Here is an 18,104-nt window from a genome sequence, read left to right as displayed (position 1 = left end):
GAGGGCAGTCGACAAATGCAAAATCCGAGCTCATTATTGCCACGTATAAACCAAACCTCAGACACACCTGGTTCATTTGATTGGCAAATCAGAGCGCTGGGAGCAAACCACAGAGAGAAAGAGCAGCATTAGAGGTGGAAACAAGACCACTGTGGGTGTAAGGTTTACTATGTCCAATAACATTCCACCAATGAGGAGACATCTGACCTCACTTAAAAGGACAGTTCAACCCAAAATACACATTTTCCCCTGGCCTGTAGTGCCATTTATCCAGCTAGACAGTTTTGGTGAGTTGCATATTTTTGGATATCAGCCGTACAGATGTCTGCATTCTCTCCATTATAATGGGACTTAATGGCACTCAGCTGTGGTGCTCAGAGCATCACTCATGGGGGTACATAATTCTGCAAATGCACCCCAATACTGCTACTCGAAGCAAGAAGGAGCTTTATCTACAAAGGGAAAATAACATTTAATGCATAACAAAGAAATCCAGCCAGGTCCAGCAGTTTAAGAACCACAATTCTCAACGCAGAACTGCAGGAATTTAGAGATTTCACCATCTACAACCCATAATGATTAAAAGATTCAGAGAATCCAGAGAAATCTCTGCATGTAAGGGGCAAGGGTGAAAACCAACACTGAATCTGTAGGACCTTTGACCCCTCAGGCTGCACTGCATTAAAAACCCACATCCGTGTATACAGGATCCTACATGGGCTCAGGAACACTTTGGAAAACCGTTGTCAGTAAACAGTTTGTCTCTGCTTCTACAAATGCAAGGTAAGACCATGCAAAGAGAAAGACATATATCAACAACATCCAGAGACGCTGCAGACTTCTCTGGACCCGAGCTCATCTGAGATGGACTGACGCAAAGTCGAAAAGTGTGCTGTGGTCTCATCAGTCCACGTTTCAGACTGTTTTCACAAATCATGGACGCTGTGTTCTCCGGATGAAAGAGGAAAAGGACCATTCAGATTGTTACCAGCGCTGACCTCAAAAGACAGCATCTGTGATGGCATGGGGGTGTCTTAGTGGCCATGGCATCATGGGTAACTGTACATCTCTGAAGGCCCCGTTAATGCTGAAAGGTACAAACAGGTTTTGGAGCAACATATGCTGCCATCCAGGCGATGTCTCTTTCAGATATGTGCCTGATTATTTCAGCAAGACGACGCCGAGACACATTCTGCACATGTTCCAGCAGCGTGGCTTCGTAGGAAAAGAGTTCAGGTTCTAGACTTTCCTGCCTGCAGTCCAAACCTGTCTCCCAGTGAAAATGTGTTATTATGAAGCACAACAACAGTGAGCCTGGACTGCTGAGCACCTCAAGTCGTATATCAAGCCAGTGGAAGCTCAAAACTTTAACAATTAGTGTCCTCAGTTCCCGAACACTGACTTAGTGTTGTTAAAAGACAAAGGTGATGTATCACAGTGGTGAACATGCAACTTTCCCAATTTTTTTGGAACATGTTGCAGGAATAAAATTCCAAATGAATAAATATTTACAAAAAACAAAAAAATAAATACAGTTTATCAGTTTGAACAATAATCATCTTGTCTTTGTACTGTAATCAATTAAATATATAGGTCAAAAAGTTTGACATTTTTTGGATTATTATATGATCAGTATATGAACTTCAATTACATAAATGTGAAATTATAAGGCAGGTAATTATTGGTATCGGCTGAAAAAAATCCACATTGTACATCCCTGTTCTGGATAAAAATACAGTTTAAATCATTTCCTTTTAAACTAAAATGATGATAAATTAAAGGAAAAAAAAAAAAGACATCTCAATTTAACAGCCCATGGTAGATATTGTCCAGACATATGTGCCTCTTTAACAAGGTCCACATACAGTCTGCACTTGTGTTTATATCTGCAGAGTAAGTGGCAGACAGCCAGTCTTATTTTCAGGCCCATTAACACTTTCTTAAAGCCACTGTGGGGGCAAGTGGAGTGTCTGCTCAGAAGAAGTGCGAAGTTGATATTTTATCGAAACAAAACCCTGGAAGATGTAAATACCTAAGAGTGTGATATGACTTTTACACAAGAGCTGAGAGAGTAGATTTACAGCGGTATAGATGAGGAGAGGACAGGGAGGACATGTTGGAGTGTGTGAGGCCACAGGACAAAACTGGAGAGAAGAATCTGTATTTCTGTGGTCTTCATGGTGAGTCTACTTACCTTGAGGTCGCGGTGGACCACGCCCATCTGGTGGCAGTGGAGCACAGCCTCTAGGATCTGCTGAATGCAATGACTGCATGCAAACACCAGGGGGCCATGGGTTAGTGACAAGCTACCACTCACTGTCTGTGGCTGTGAGCTCGCTTTGACACTCGGGGAGCCGCTGGCCATGTGAGTGCGGTGGCTGTACAACAATGTGGCAACTGACCCCCCCCACTCAACCACCAAACCCAACACAGCAGCCATAATAAGAGGCACTTTGGCAAAATGGACCATTTACTCAACATCCAAAACATTTTGTGTGTGTGTTGCCACGGTCACCAACTGATGTTTGCTGTGACAGTCCCCAGAAAATAAAAACTGAGTTGTAATTTGGTCTTCACATGGCCAATTCTCTGCCCGAGTCTCAAAACAGAAGTGGTGTTAGCTCCCCGCCAACTGGAGGCTGGACCCTGAGAGACTGAGGAGGGAGACGGAGGAGCTGACGGAGGGTGGGCTTTACATCTGTGACTGCTTCTCAACAAGAAGCCAACAGCAGGGTTTTTTTTTTTCCTCTTTACTTCTGTCAAAACAACAACAACTGCTGATTATGGAAACTGAACTTTTTTTGATGCTCCAGAGAGCAAAACTTATTTTAATTGCATTATTAATGTTAACTCTAAACTCTAAATGAGCCATAAAAAGTTTAATAATAAAAATAACATCAATAACTGTCGGACTAAAAAGACAGTGACTAAGGCGTTGGAATGAATGCATGTTGTTTTGATATTACATCACGTAGTCATGTTTCAAGTTGTGTTGTGTTAATTTGTGCCTAAAGGTTAATACACATGAATTTTAAGACCATAATTTATGAATTTGAGTGGATAATTTATTTTCTTCTCTCCATGACACCTGCTAAGGTCTGGAGATTTCTGATTATGATTCAAATAAAGTGACCTTGTAACACTTTACGATAAGTGCACATTAATTAACATTAGTAAATGCGGCAATAAGCATTAACTAACCGTTAATTAAAGTTAACTAACTGCCCAGTAATCATTTACTAACGTGTTCATTGTAACTTGCTTACTATTAACATTAGTTACAGTAATAAGTATTACCTAACAGTTAATAATGAGAACTAAATAAGTGTTAACAAATGTGTCCTGTTAACATTTATTTTAATTTTTTTTTTCTTTGTGTAAATAATAATGATTTGTTTTTCCTTTAAGTGCTTCAGCTTTCTGTCTTTAATAAAAAAAAGTAGCCTGCCATGACCAAGGTATTTTGCAAAAAATTTGAATTATGTACAACTGCAAGTATTTTATGTATTCTGGCAGTGTACAGGACATTATGTTTGATGTAATGGTGCGTACTGACAGTAGAAGAGGAGTTTTAAAGACTTATTCTAGAAGAATAAAAGAAGTCTTTTTAAGATCAACTTTATCCTGCTCTGTGACACCAGAACAACTCTGGAGTCATAATTTGGAATACAAATTGTCCTACATTTCCACAGATGGTGTCTAAGTCCACAAAACATTGTTCGTCCTCCTCTTCTTCCTCCTCCTCCTCCTCCTCCTCCTCCTCTCTCAGCTGTCAGCCTCTCAGTGGCTGTGTCAGAGCATGGTTTTGGACAGATGCTACATGCACTTTGTGCTCTGGCATACAGGAGGGGGCAGGCCATGATGAGATCTACCACCCACCCCCCCCCCCCCCCCCCCCCCCCCCCCCCCCCCCCCCCGAGACTACATGACCTACCGCCTCCTCTCCAGCCAACCTGCCCACAATGCCCTGCAGCAGGCGGGTCTGAGAACACTCCTGTCAGGTGGCGCTGTGTGCGGGTGACTGGCGGAGGAGGGGGTGTGGTTTAGGAGGAGGCGGCACTCAGTGGAAGGTTAATTGGTTGATTGATCAGGCAGTGGAGGAGCGAGGCGAGGTGCCTGTGTCTTTTTGCTGTTACTGAGGTCACTTACTAACCTTTAGGTCCCTGTGCACTATGCCATTTATGTGGCAATGATTTACACTTTCTAGAATCTGCTGTATGCAGTGACTGTGGAGGAGAGACAGACCGGGCCAGAAGCAAAAAGGAGAGGAAGAGGGAGAACAGGTAAATGTCAGGAAAACACAGGAACAAGAACAGGCAGACAGAACACACCAAACACATGAGATAACAACACCTGATTGACAAAGGAAACCATTTAAAGGAACAGTTCAACATTCTAGGAGTTATAATTAATCGCTTTCTTTTCAAGAGTGACATGAGAAGATATTAACCAATCAGGATGCAGTTAGCCTAGCTTAGCATAAACACTGGAAGCAGGGGGAAATGGATAACCTTGGCTCTTCACAAACACTTCTAAAGTTGTATGAAAGCCCATTTCTGCCAGTGAAGGTAGTAAAATTATTTAGAATTATGACTTTTTATCTCTTAATTTCAACTTTTTTATATCATTATGCAATAATTTTGATTTTCCATCTCATAATTTCAGAAGCGGAGAGTAGTCAGTAGAAGCCAGACTTCATAATAGAACTAATTGATTATTAATTGATCAATAGATTAATCAGCAACTATTTTAATTCTCCATTAACTGGTTTGAATCACAAAAAAAGAGAAAAAAGAGCATATTCTCTGATTTCAGCTTCTTAAATGTGAATATTTCCCGGTGTCTTTCCTCCTCTATGACAGTAAACTGAATATCTTCAGGTTGTGGACAAAACAAGACATTTGAGGACATCACCTTGGACTCTGGCAAACACCAATCAATATTTTTCAATATTTTATGGACGAGACAACCAATTGATTAACTGAGAAAATGACTGATGGATGACCTGATGATGAAAATAATCATTGCAGGAAAGATTTAAAAAATGGCTCCAGACGTGGAGCATGTGGACGTGCATCAGAGTCTCTTCTACATTTTTGTGGACAAGAATGGGATGGACATTTCGCTGATCAGCACCTGGGTCTGGATTGAATGTTCACACTGGCAGGAAAAGTTCTGCTCTGATAAACAAAGGACAGGATCCCACCTGAAGCCTGGCAGCGGTGCAGACAGATAGATCTGTGTTATATATGTGTGTCTCCTCTCTGACCCATCTGTATCCCCACTGCTGTGATGGACTGTCCAGGCTGTCTCTGCCTCTTCATCTCCTTAAATTTCTCATGGAAGTTGTAGTAAATTATCAGTGATATAATTCATACCGGCTGTGACGAAAAAAAAATAATGACAATAATTTTTTACCTTGTTTTTGTCAGGAATTTATAACTTTAATCTTGGAGAATATTCAAGGTTTTTCTAGCAAATTTAGGACTTCATAACCACAAAGAATAGTAGCTTTTCTCGTGAATTTATCACTTTAATCTCAGAGAATATCCAGTCTTTTTTCCTCATAAATATACCACATTAATCTCAGAATATTACCCTCCAACCAACCTCACTGTGATGAGGTTCTGACGTTCTGCACACGGTAACGGCACCTGGCTGTTGTTGCAAGAATCAGTTTCAACACATAACCTAGAACATAACCTAGAACCACAAGATTAGACAGATTAAAGAAAGAAGGTCTTTATGCTAAGATAGGCTGTCCTAGGGTTGGGTGACAGGCAGAATATATCGGCTATCTGGGACTGAGGCCATTGTGGGTTGATTTTTGGGGGGGTGATTGTTTTGGTCAATTTTTGTCATTTTATTTAGCTAATTTAATGGTCTGCCTCCAGGGAACGAGCGAGAGGAAAACAGTCTGTACAGCCAGAATATTTTCACATCTAACTCAGTGAATTATGGGTTTATTTAGACCAAACCAGAGTTTGTGATTGTTGGAACTGTGGAAAGATGAGAAAAGTTGTGTTTGGGTGACTTGAACATTATTTTGTTTCTGTTTTAATGATGTGTGTTTTACAATGAGTTAACAACTGAGCTTGTTTTAGTTCAGTAAAAGAGAGAAGCTTAAATTTAGCAGGTATAGAATGAAGGTGTTGTTTTTTTATGTTAAAAAGAGAAAATAGGTGTAAGAATAATTCCTTTCTTGTCATTTTAAGAGTTTATTTTGTTTAGTTCTTGGACGTACGAAGCTTACGGTACACAGCGAACTCGCTGTTTGCACACATCTGTCAGCTGAAACTCAGGTACATACTGGTAATCGTGAGTTGTTGGACTGATTTTTGAAAAATTTTAACATATCGCCCAACCCTCATCAGTGTTTAACGCACAGACTCAAGATTGATGTCACTCCTGGAAAGAAGGCACACAGTTGAACTTTTCCTTTAAGTCATTTAACAAGTAGAGAAAAATACAAAGGACACATGCATATTGTTTTCATCCATAAAGCTCCTTCAGATGTCACCTTTAAAATCATTTTTATAAATCTATAAAATCCACTACAAAACAGAATCCACAACGTTAACATCTTAAAGCTCCCATTAAATGTTTGAATGAACAATTAAAGCTGACATCAAAAGAGTTACGAGTCTTGATGACAAATCCTGGAGCTGCTCCGTCAAATTAAAGTCAAACTTCAATCCAGCTGGATGGAAAGACTGAGAAATATTAAACTTTAAATGATTTTCCTTCAATGGAAATGCTTTTCAGCCATCAGACAGGGTTCCTTTTGGAGTGGATTTTTAACAGACCGGTCATAAGGTAAACTTGGGAAAAAATAGATCCATAATAAAAGGACACAGGTAGAGAGAGACGTTTCAGGCATAAGAGGCATATCAAAGTCTGTACAGCAGGAAAACACTGCACTGTTCCATCCACTACAGGATCAGAGAGGCTTGTATTTTTGTGGGTGTTGTGTACATTAAACTTCAAGTACATGCCAATTATGAGTGGGACAAAATTGTGATTCTTTTTGTTTAAACAACTCCTGAATTAATTTTTTATACATGTAAAAAAAATAGTGCTTGGTCCATTAGCTCAATGCTAACAAATATAAGAAATTTCCATTGACGTGCATTGAAGGAAATTAGCATCGCGATAGTGGTAATATTATCTTACTTCACATGTTGAACATAAAACGACATGTGAGCTCACATTTTAAGGCATAAATTTCCCCTGTTCTGGTTAAACAAACTTAATCTATTACTCTTGCTTCAACCCTCCACACTGATCAGCTACAGCAGCCTCAAAGGGTCAAAACTCAAACTAAAAAAAATACAGCTACTACTTACGTGCCAGGAGAGGGCAGCACATATATTTTAATGCTATATTTTATTTATTTTTCACTAGGTGATGAGCAGGAAAAGCTAGATGTAGCACTTCATGTCAAAAAAGTATAGACTTTTTGTTTATTCTATTGTCTAATTTACTGATCACTTTTATATGTACTTACATCCAAGGACAGTTCATTTTAGAAATATTGCAATAAATAGTCATATCGAATCACAATACTTCTATAGAATAGCAGTATTTAAGAATTAAAATACTTCAGAATAAAAACGCTTGAGAATCACAGTAGTTAGGAATCAAAATATTTAAGAATGGCAGTACTTAAGAATTGCAATACTAACGAATAATAATACTTAAGAATCACAATACATATGAAATCAGCAATCAATTATTGTGATAGAACTGAATGGGGAGATAAGTGTATTGTCCCAGTTCTAATGCTGATCAGTACAATTTCATGACGTTCTTTAATATCATTTTATTAAGTGTTATATACTGTGTAGCTGCTTCGATATGCCTTTTTTGCCAAAGTAGACTAAATGGGTTCCACATCACATTTATTCTGTAAATTCAGAAAAATCAGTATGACAGAGCATCACACTGACCTGGCGTCGGCTTCGCTGTAGTACTCCCGGGCAACGATGTCCTCAAACAACTCCCCACCGGTAACTCTGGAGGAGAGAGAAACAGAGTGACGGAGAAAAACACAATGAGAAAGTTGGAGAGAAAAGACATGTATGTCTGGAAAAGGAGCCAAGTGTAAAATCACAGATGTTCATTTCTGCATCTGGAGAGGGAAAAAAAAAAAAAAGCTTGATAATGTCGCACAATAACACATCTCATCCGGAAGAGATTGTTTTTTTTCCCCCAGAGCAACTGGGTCAAAAGACTGATGATGTGATGCTGTGATGGTGAAATCACTACAATAATAGATTTGAGCAGATATGGTCACACAGTATGTGGACATTGTTTATTCAGCTGGAAGAGGTTTCCATGTCTTTCCATGAGGTTATGGCTAAAAGCCAGAGTGCTTTTCTGAGTGAACAAAGGCCGACTGGAATATCTGTCACAGAGTGGAGGTGAGGTAATTATAGAGATCTATACATTATGCAGCCTCTGGACCTCAGAGAACGACAGGGTCATGTACAGTAGATATCAATCCATGAGTAAAGAAGCTGAGCCCAGGAGGAAACTGGAGCGTGCAGCTGTTTCTCTTATGACTTTTTATTAGATGCAAAGGCTTATTTATTAACATGCAATATACGCTTGACTGTATGTCACTATGTAATGATATGGAAGAGTAAAAACATCCTGAGCAGAGGATGAAGTCACACTCCCTCTAAGGGTGTAAGAAAATATTAATACACTTGAGTATTGTGAAACATTTTGTGATACTGTATCGATTCTTAAAACACTGTATTGTGATACAACGACACACCTGGGGCTGTAACTAACAATTATTTTCATAATCAATTAATTTGCTGGGTTATTTTCTCGATTCATCAATTTGTAGGTTATTCTATAGAATGTCAGAACAGGGTGAAAAATGTTGATCAGTGTTTTTGTCGTCCACAAGTGTCCACAACTCAAAAATATTCAGTTTACTGACAGAGAGGAGTAAAGAAACCATTAAATATTCACATTTAAAGAATCTGAAATCAGAGAAATTAGACCTTTTTTTCTTAAAAAATGTAAATGAATAAATTATCAAAATACTTGTCAATTAATTTAATAATTCATTCATTATCAATTAATTGTTGTAGCTCTAGATACACTGTATTTTTTCTGTTTAAGCCCTCAACCACTAGATAGCAGTGTAATTATGTATCCTCACTGTACTGACTGCATAAAAGAGCAAACTTTTTTAAAAACAGATTTTATGCATATGGTGGTGTGTTCTTTATTCTTTGACAGTTTCCCTAAAATTAGATTTGAGAAACAGCAATATATCTCCTTGCTTACAATATATAACAATATAATGAACGGTAACCCCTGTATCATGATACGTATTATATCGCCAAATTCTTGCCAGTATACAGCTCTACCTCTGTCTTATCTGGTAGATGAAAATATTAATGGTCAAAATGTCCAGTGGGAAATATGCTGAATAAATAATATAAAACACCTCAAATAAAAATAGCCTATTTAAAGATAATCTAAATTAATTACATGTGATTAGTTTCTGTTCCATATTGAAGTTTGTTGCTGTGCATAAAGCTAAATGAAAAGGTGACAATGACACTAATTGGCTGAGTGGTACAGCACTGAAAGTAGCACAGGGGGGTTTAAATCCAGCATGTTACATTAGCATTAACCCCCTTTGTTTTGTTGTTGTTTTACAGGAAATCAGAATTACAGAATCTCCAAACAATTCAAGTAAATGGTGAGTTTCAAACATTAAAAACACTGAATGCCTCTTTGCTGTTCGTGGTGTAATCCACATACCGTTCACTCAATAATGTGAGTGTGTGTGTGTGGATTAAATCTGAAATTAATACTTTTTAAATGCTTATTGTTATTTACATGAGAAATTACATGGTGAGAAGACTATAGTGGATTTAAGTTTCCAGAGAACACACAGACTCTCCTGTAAAACTGTAGTCTCCAACCCCAACTCAAAATAACTCTGATGACATCATCCGTGCCTTTTTCTCAGACTTGGAAAAGCTCAGTCACAGTACACACATTACTCCAACTGTTGTTCACCGGCTGTGTAGTACCAACCATGTAACGTAAACTTCATGTGTTCAACTGTTTCAAAGTGGGCCAGTGGGTCAATTTACACAAAACATGGAGAACGACTTGAAGGATATTTTAAGGAAAAATCTTCCATGACCTGCGGAAAACATTTACTACTCTGAGGCTTCAGGGCTTTCCTGCAACTTTTAATGACTTTGGTGTTGTGACAAATTCAGTTGTAAAACGGTCTGCAGGGGCCCACTGTTATTGTTGGCCTTCATTCAGCAGCAAGGAAGTGACCCAAATATGGAGTGTATGATGATTTCCTCTGATCCACTTCACCCAATCTGCTACAATGCTTTCACTCTGCTCAGTAAATGTAAAGTTAATAATATAGCAGCTCCCTGCTCCATTCATGATCAATTTGCATCACCCGACTGCAGGATTGTTATGTCTCATCATCCTTCCAGACAGGTTTTCTGTTTAGGGGGAAAAAAAAAAAAAAGCTTTTTAAGTCTGTGTTGTCTTTCAGCCAAGAAAGGAACCCTCTCTGTTCTTTTTTTATTGCCCTTTGTCAAATTAAACGCAGCATTTAAAATAATTTTGGAGCAATTTCCTTTCTGGCTGCCACATTAGAATGCAAACAGCCGCTGACAATACACAGGAGGGAGGAGGACCAAAAGAGATGAGGAGATGTGGAGGATGAAGGGGAGGCGGGGGGGCTTGAAGGAAAGAAGATGAGATGAAGTGATGGAGGAAGCCCAGGATATTAGAGTGACAATGAGGAAACAATAGTGATTGCTTTATTAACAAATTGGGTGATAGAAATGTCATGGAGGATGACAAGGGACTACAGAAAGAGAGCTTGACCCTTTGTTAAGCCCCTCCTGCAAACAGCAACTGTCCAATCATAGAGTAGCAACCATGACTACGAAGCTGCTGGCCTGTCAAGCTTTATATTTCTCTACATGTAAAAGTGGTGTGCATGGGACTCTAAGAAGAGTGATACTCCGTGATTAAACTTCGACTTCGGAGTTGTTTATCAACTGGATCAAGATTCTTTACGCTTCACCTTCAGCCAGCCATGGACTAACATCACAAACTTCACACTGTACAGGAGGACCAGGCAAGGATGCCCACTCTCTCTTCTGCTCTGTTCACCATTTACATTAAAGCATCAGCAGCCGTCCTTCATCAAAACACCTTTATCAAAGGAATTTAAACACTCAACACCCACCATAAAATAAGTCTTTATGCAGACGAGATCTTACATTAGCTAGCTGCACTTATGAAATATGCTAGCGTGTGTGGAGATGGCAGAGACTATTAGCATACTTATGAATCCATGTATATTAAATGAAGGCATTTGAACTTATTTTGCAAAAAAACAATTTATTACTTCTTGCAGAGCATTTTTTTTATTGTTTAAAACATGACTGGGGGGAACTTTAAAATTGTGCTGTTACATGACTGGCAATGCTTGCAAACAGCAACACGAGAATTATGAATACATAATTTAAGAGTCATTTATTGGTCTGTCACATTAGCAGAAATGTTCATTTTGGACCATGCCAATATTTCATTTTAAAGCTTTATTGGTCAATACTGATGACACACAGATATGTTCATGTATCCCCATAACTCAGTTATATCCAGTGTAATGCTTTATGAGGCAGATAACTCACATTATACACTTCATGAGATCGTGAAAAATTAAATAATCAAAGAAGTTGGCTCATGTCTCATGTGTAAATGCACACATGCAACCCATCTGCTATTAATCAGAATGTCCATTTTCATGACCCGGCCCACCTGCCCGCCCGCCCGCCCATTAATGTTGCTAATATTCTCTGCCACTCTCACCAAGTTTTACCATCCTACTCTTGTCCATTAAAATGATATCTGGTTTGCCATCTACTGTCTCCCTGAAGCCATTTGAATGCAGCATAAATTAAAAAATGATAAAACAGAAAGATAGAGTCAATTAAGTTATCAACCTGACATCTGTGTTAGTTATTATTTCTTTTATTTCATTTAGAGAGCTGAATGACATATGATCCTACTTGACGCAATGAAGCTCATTTGTGTGTGAGTGTGTGTGTCTGTGTGTGTGAGAGAGAGAGACGCAGTCAGCCACAGCTCCATATAATGTGTTCAAGTGTGTATGTGATGATTGTGCAGCGTGTGAACATGGTGAGGGTGTGTGATGACACGGCGCACGGCGTCGCTGGGACAGATGGAGCAAAGAGGAGGCGAACACGCCACATCTGATCTCCCATGGTGCCTCAGTGACAGGACATCTGATTGGCAGCTGTCAGGTTTGACCCTCTCCTGAGCGTGATGTGAATGTGTGTTGTTGTTATTAGAGTTGCAGCGATTAATTGATTATGAATCAATGATGATTTGCTAATCGATTAATCATTTTGACTCATTTTTTAATGAAAAACAAAGTCAAAAGTCTGTGACTTCAGGTTCTTAAATGTGAATATTTTCTGGTTTCTTTACTCCTCTCTGACAGTAAACTGAACATCTTTGACTTATGGACAAAAAAAAGACATTTGAGGACGTCATTTTAGTTTTTTTTTCTCACCATTTTCTGACATTTTAAAACTATTAATCGATTAATTAACATTTTCTGATGAGACAATAAATTGATTAGTGAAGATGGTGATCAACAAATTGACCAATAATGAATACAATCATTACAGGAAAGATAAAAATAGGTCCAAACATGTGGAGCACAGAGACATATGTCTCCATGTCCTCTTTCATCGCCACGTCTTACATCTGTCTTAAGTCATTTTTTATCTCGTTATTTTTGGTCTTGTTTCTTTTTTTAATCTTTTTGTTGTTAGATCATTGTTTGTTTTGTTTGCTGTTTTTTGCCTTATGTTGTTTTTCATCTTTTTCATTCTTATGTTATATTTTACAATATTTTTCATCTTGTAATGTAATGTTAAACAGTTTTTTGTCTTTTATGTCAATTTTTTTTGTCTTATTACACTGTTTTTTGTCGTTAGGTCATTTTTTGTCTTGTTATGTCATTTTTTTGTCGTGTTACATTGTTTGTTGTCTTGTTTCACCATTTTTCTGTCTTGTTACATTGTTTTTTGTCGTTACATAATTTTTTGTATAGTTACATTGTGTTTTTTTGTTTTGTTACATCATTTTTTATCTTTGATGATTACATCTTATTAACTCTTTTTATGTCATTTTTCCTCTTGTTGCATCGTTTTGTCTTCTCACATCTTTTTCATCTTACACCATGTTTCCTCTTTTTCAGCACAGTTGAAAATCGGTCCATTTGTCCGTCCATGTGCTCCACATGTTTGACCTATTTTTCAGGTGACAAGACTGTGACAGGATTAATTCATCAATAAATAAAGAAAATAATCAGCAATAAAAATCCTGGTTAGCTGCAGCCTTAGTTGCTGTGTGTTTTTGCTTTACTTGTTTTACCACATGGAGGAGCTTCCTGTTAAGGTGCAAATGAAAAGTGGTGCACTTACAAGTCAAAGACCAGATAGTGGAATCCTTCCTCTGATATGCTGTCATGGAGCCGCACTGAGAGGAAAAGAGAGAAAAAGAGACAAATCAAAGTTATTCAATTATGTTAAATAATCCACTGCAGCAGGCCACCTGCCACATTGGCAGCAGTGGGGAACTGTTTGAATTTTGAGCACTTTCATTTGACTACACACTGAGCACTGAGCTGTTGTCTCCTCTCAGTGTGAAGTGCACTAAAGAGTTTTAGACATCACCAGTGAATTTAGCTATTTCTCTTCAATTTTGGACACGTTCCATTTCAGGTCCATTTTTTGATGCAAAGCAAATTACAGTGAATAATCAAATAGATCACTGAAGCAAGGCTGTGAAACACTAAGGTGTCAAAATCTATCATTCTGTGTGTGCTTAGGTATTTTTAATCTGTATGCATTAATGTTGACAGTCTGCAGCAGCACTGCTAAACAAAGGGGACACATTCCAGGTATGTAATAAATGTAAAAGGACAGTGCACAAAAACACATTTTCGCCATAAAACAAAAATTATTCTCTGAAAACTGTATTCCATTCCATTTTAAATTCCTAAAAGTCTTCACTACTTACATTATTAATGATGACTCTGGACAGACATGGATGTAAACTGTGACTTGACTGGTTGATATTTTTTAACTGCTCTGTTTTATACGACCACTGACGGCTGACTTCTCACTCTTCTTAACCGACCACTAGGGGCCGCAAGTGATCTACGTATGTGGGGGTCACGTTAATGTTGACGGAAGTCTGCAACTTTCAGCTGGTTGCATCTGACAGTTGTGATGGCATTGCAGTAGGTGCTTCACCATCACGCTGCCTGCGCTCAACTGAGTGACAAAACTGCTTTGTGAGAGCGGGGTTTACAGCCAACAATGTGAATGATCTAATTATTGCATTTCATTGCACTGTGTAAACAACATTTATTTCAGAATGATAAGTTTAAGCAAAAAACTTTAAGCTGGGGCAGGAACTTTGATTTTCTTTTTGCTGACATTCGGTAAAAAATGTAACCTCTGCTCCTCTTTTTGGCTCTGTTTTTAGACAATCTAGCCCATGACAGAAGACATTATTTTAATTAAATTAATAGCCAAATTATTTGATTTCAGCTTCTTAAATGTGAATATTTTCTGGTTTCTTTACTCCTCTCTGGCAGTAAACTGAATATCTTTGAGTTGTGGACAAAACAAGACATTTGAGGACGTCATCTCGGACTTTAGGAAACACTGATCGATATTTTCTGACATTTTATGGAGCAAACAGCTAATTGATTAGTGCAGAAAATGACAGACAGATTGATCGATAATGGAAATTATCATTAAAGGAAAGATTTGAAAAATGGATCCAAACATGTGGAACCATATTTGGATCCATTTGTCAACTGAAAAGACTGTGACAGGATTAACTGATAGATGAATCGAGAAAATAATCGTTAGTTCCAGCCCTATTCATTTCAAAAAGAGTCAGAACTCTACCAGGAGACAGAATGACAGCTGAAAAAAATACCAGCTGACTTAGTGAGAGAAGATCCACTTTATTCCACTGATGCCTTTCAGCACAGAGGTGTCTGTTTTTTGCTTTTTGTTCTTGCGACATTATCACAGAAAGAAACTGTGAATAGACAATTTATCTTACTGTCAGAGACAAATGCAGTTCCTCCAACCAACCCAAAGTGTTTAATGAATTTTGCCAGTGAAGCAAGCAGAGGACACACACTGCATCAATAAAGGCACTGGACTCTCACAGAATACAAAGGGTAACTGATTTGTCAATATGCATGAACAATGTTGTCTTTGATTAAAGTTCAGGTATCAGGCAGTCAATCTCTTTCAATAGATCTCTTTTAAAGTGAGACCCCGATTAGATTCTAATGAGATTGAAGATTTTTCTTTACAAATGTCAGTATTTTTAGATTGAATTCCCAAGAAAAAGCATTTAAACTTCCAGATTATGCACTCGAATGTTCATATTCATTTTTTTCTGCATATAAAGACTGAGAAAACACATATAGATGTAGAAACTACAGTTTGACTGCATCCATTTTTGAAGATCATTGTCAGAGCGGATTCATATACTGATACAAATATTAATTATTAACAAAATGCACTTCCATCCTCTCTCAGAGGCTGCAGATCCATAACCAGACATAACTGTGAGGGGGTCCATGAGTGGAAAGTCATACACACTTAGAATGAAAAAATAATGTGAGCCTATATTCAGCTGCATGGTTTTAATGGTCATAGTAAGAACCCTATAGCTTATAGCTCACTGTATATGTCTGTAGCTTTGCCTTTGACTTACACTGAAGATAAAAAAATGAATGAATTTATTCATCTGAAATGAAAAATAAATATTTAAAAAAAAACATATCTTTCTGCTTTATTGATTTGGAAGTTTTTAAGATGGTCAGAACATGAAAACTGAAGCTGTGGTTATATAAAGAAAAAGTTTTTAAATTATATCAGCACCATTACACATTACCAAAGCAAAGATTTCTTCAAATGTATCTCTTGTATTACATTAGGATACTTTTTGTATTCAATATTTTTTATTTTGCACAGTTGATGTGTCAACTCAACCCAGTGTCTTCTAGTGCAAGTTTGTTTTTAGTCTGCATTGCAAAAAAAAAAAAGCCAGTATAATTCATAGAGTGCTGCAGGGATTAAGCAAATTTGTAGGCTAACCCGTAAATTAGCGTCGCTCTATTTCCCTCCACCAAAAGCCAATGGGATTATTCCATTCCAGAATGCTATCATTACAGCTACAAAAGTACACCGCAGTTGTATGACTTGTTGATGACGTTTAGTGTTTTCAACGACCTCTGCCTGTTAGCAAACATCTTTTTTAAGATGCGTTAAATCTTAAAGACTCACGAGTGAGGTATTTACTGATGTATTTTAAATTGTTGACAAAAACTGAGAAATCTCTTACGCTCGTGTTAATCACAGACATTTTATAACCCAACCCGTAGAAGCTGTTTGGATGCTATCACAGTATCTATGCTAACCTGGTGAGGAGCCGCCATTGTTTGTTCAAGACAAGTCAGTTCCATGGACGCTTCTCGCTGTCGTCACACCTTAAACCTCGCCCATAGCTGCCAGTAGCCCCTCCTGGAACGCCGATTGGCTACAACACTTTTGTTGAGGCCACAAACGGATAACTTAAAGTCTGGCAAGATGGATTTTCATATGACCTCGCAAATCCAGCTGCCTCGCAACGTAACTTATTTCAGGCATCTAACCAAGAACATATTCGAAACACTTGAAGATGAGGGAAGCAGAGGCGCAAATATGCAAACTCATTTCCAGGTTTTAGAACGCATTCCTGCACTGCACATACCTTAAGAAAATATATACGTAGCATTGTCTTTAATGTCAATGACTACACATGTATGTTTAGATTATTATTTGTATTTAAGTGCCCAGTGAACTCAGTGAACTCAGTCTGATGACAGACGGGTGCAAGACAACATTCCAAACCACATTTATCATATGCAAACTCACTAACATGCCTCTGTATTTGAATTTGTTGGCACATTCTGCGCTCTGCAGCTCACGCCCGCTGCTCTATTTTTAGCACTCAGGTGCTGTGAACGAGCGTGAATGTCAGGGTGCAAGGCTGTCTCTTTCACTTTGTTGAACAAGACGAGGATAAAGGCAGCACGGAGGCAAGAACTCAGCCAGCGGTGAGGCTTCACTGAGCCAATTAGCCACGGTGCCTAATGGACACGAAATGACATGGTGGGAAGTGACAAAGAGGGCGAAACTGAGACTAACATGATGCCTGTGACAGGGACTAGAGTCCCCGCTGCAGCATGAGCTCAGGGGTTAAAGCTCTGGAACGCGCTCATTTCATCGTGACAGAGGCGGCTTGGATTGATGGTTAGCAGTTACACGACACATCGGATTTTAATAAGCTGTTCAATTTCAAATCTGCTTCCAAGATCATAAAATACCTGAATTTGCTCCCGTCTAATATCTTATCTCTCCCACCTCACAAAGAGCAAGAACATACACCAAGGGCTATGACTAACAGTTGCTTTCATTATCACTTCAACTCTCTAGTATTATTTTTGTCTATAAAATAGAGATGTTCCTAGTGACTAATTTCCCAAAAGTTTTCATTTAGACTAATCAACAAGTCTAATAGTAAGAAAACACTGAAAAAGCAGCTAAAATTGAGCCCAATTTCTTAACCGATAATGTTAAACGTTGTCAGAAGAAAATACTGCATGTGTTAAGAGTCATTTGCAGTGGTTAATCACATTCTTCAGTGACTAAAATGTATCATAAATGTGGCTGAAATGTGTAACATTTTATGAACGTTATACATTAGCATCAGCATTATTGCTGTTTTATGCTGTTTATGTGTACTACTATTGTGCATTGTTGTTCACATATTTTTACACATCTATAATATCTATTTTTTCTATATTGTTGTATATAGTAGTGTAATGCCCACGTTTTTTCATATTTTTAATTACTCTCTCTTAGAATTTCTTTATGCTTATATACTGTATACTTGTACTCTCGAATGGGAGCAACTGA

General features: G+C 38.1%; 1 protein-coding gene across 20 annotated transcripts in view; it reads right to left on the bottom strand.

Annotated features, from left to right (window-relative positions):
* camk2d1 (calcium/calmodulin-dependent protein kinase (CaM kinase) II delta 1) overlaps positions 1 to 18,104 on the bottom strand; it is a 124,699-nt gene that overhangs the window by 45,348 nt on the left and 61,247 nt on the right. For 12 of the 20 annotated variants that reach the window (XM_084712336.1, XM_084712341.1, XM_084712346.1 and 9 more), the window contains exons 4-6: positions 13,533 to 13,587; positions 7,950 to 8,015; positions 2,195 to 2,267 (exon numbers count right to left, since the gene is read on the bottom strand). In XM_084712336.1, coding sequence (XP_084568462.1) covers positions 2,195 to 2,267; positions 7,950 to 8,015; positions 13,533 to 13,587 — 194 coding nt within the window. Of the gene's footprint in view, positions 1 to 2,194; positions 2,268 to 4,153; positions 4,227 to 7,949; positions 8,016 to 13,532; positions 13,588 to 18,104 lie in introns of all 20 variants that reach the window. The other 8 variants (XM_084712355.1, XM_084712352.1, XM_084712347.1 and 5 more) reach the window with 1 other exon arrangement.

This window comes from Lutjanus erythropterus, chromosome 23 (assembly GCF_056507025.1).
Source record: "Lutjanus erythropterus isolate fLutEry1 chromosome 23, fLutEry1.hap2, whole genome shotgun sequence".
In the NCBI taxonomy this organism is placed as follows: domain Eukaryota; kingdom Metazoa; phylum Chordata; class Actinopteri; order Lutjaniformes; family Lutjanidae; genus Lutjanus; species Lutjanus erythropterus.
The sequence above is the reverse complement of the archived record's forward strand: the minus strand, read 5'-3'. Positions and strand labels throughout refer to the sequence as shown.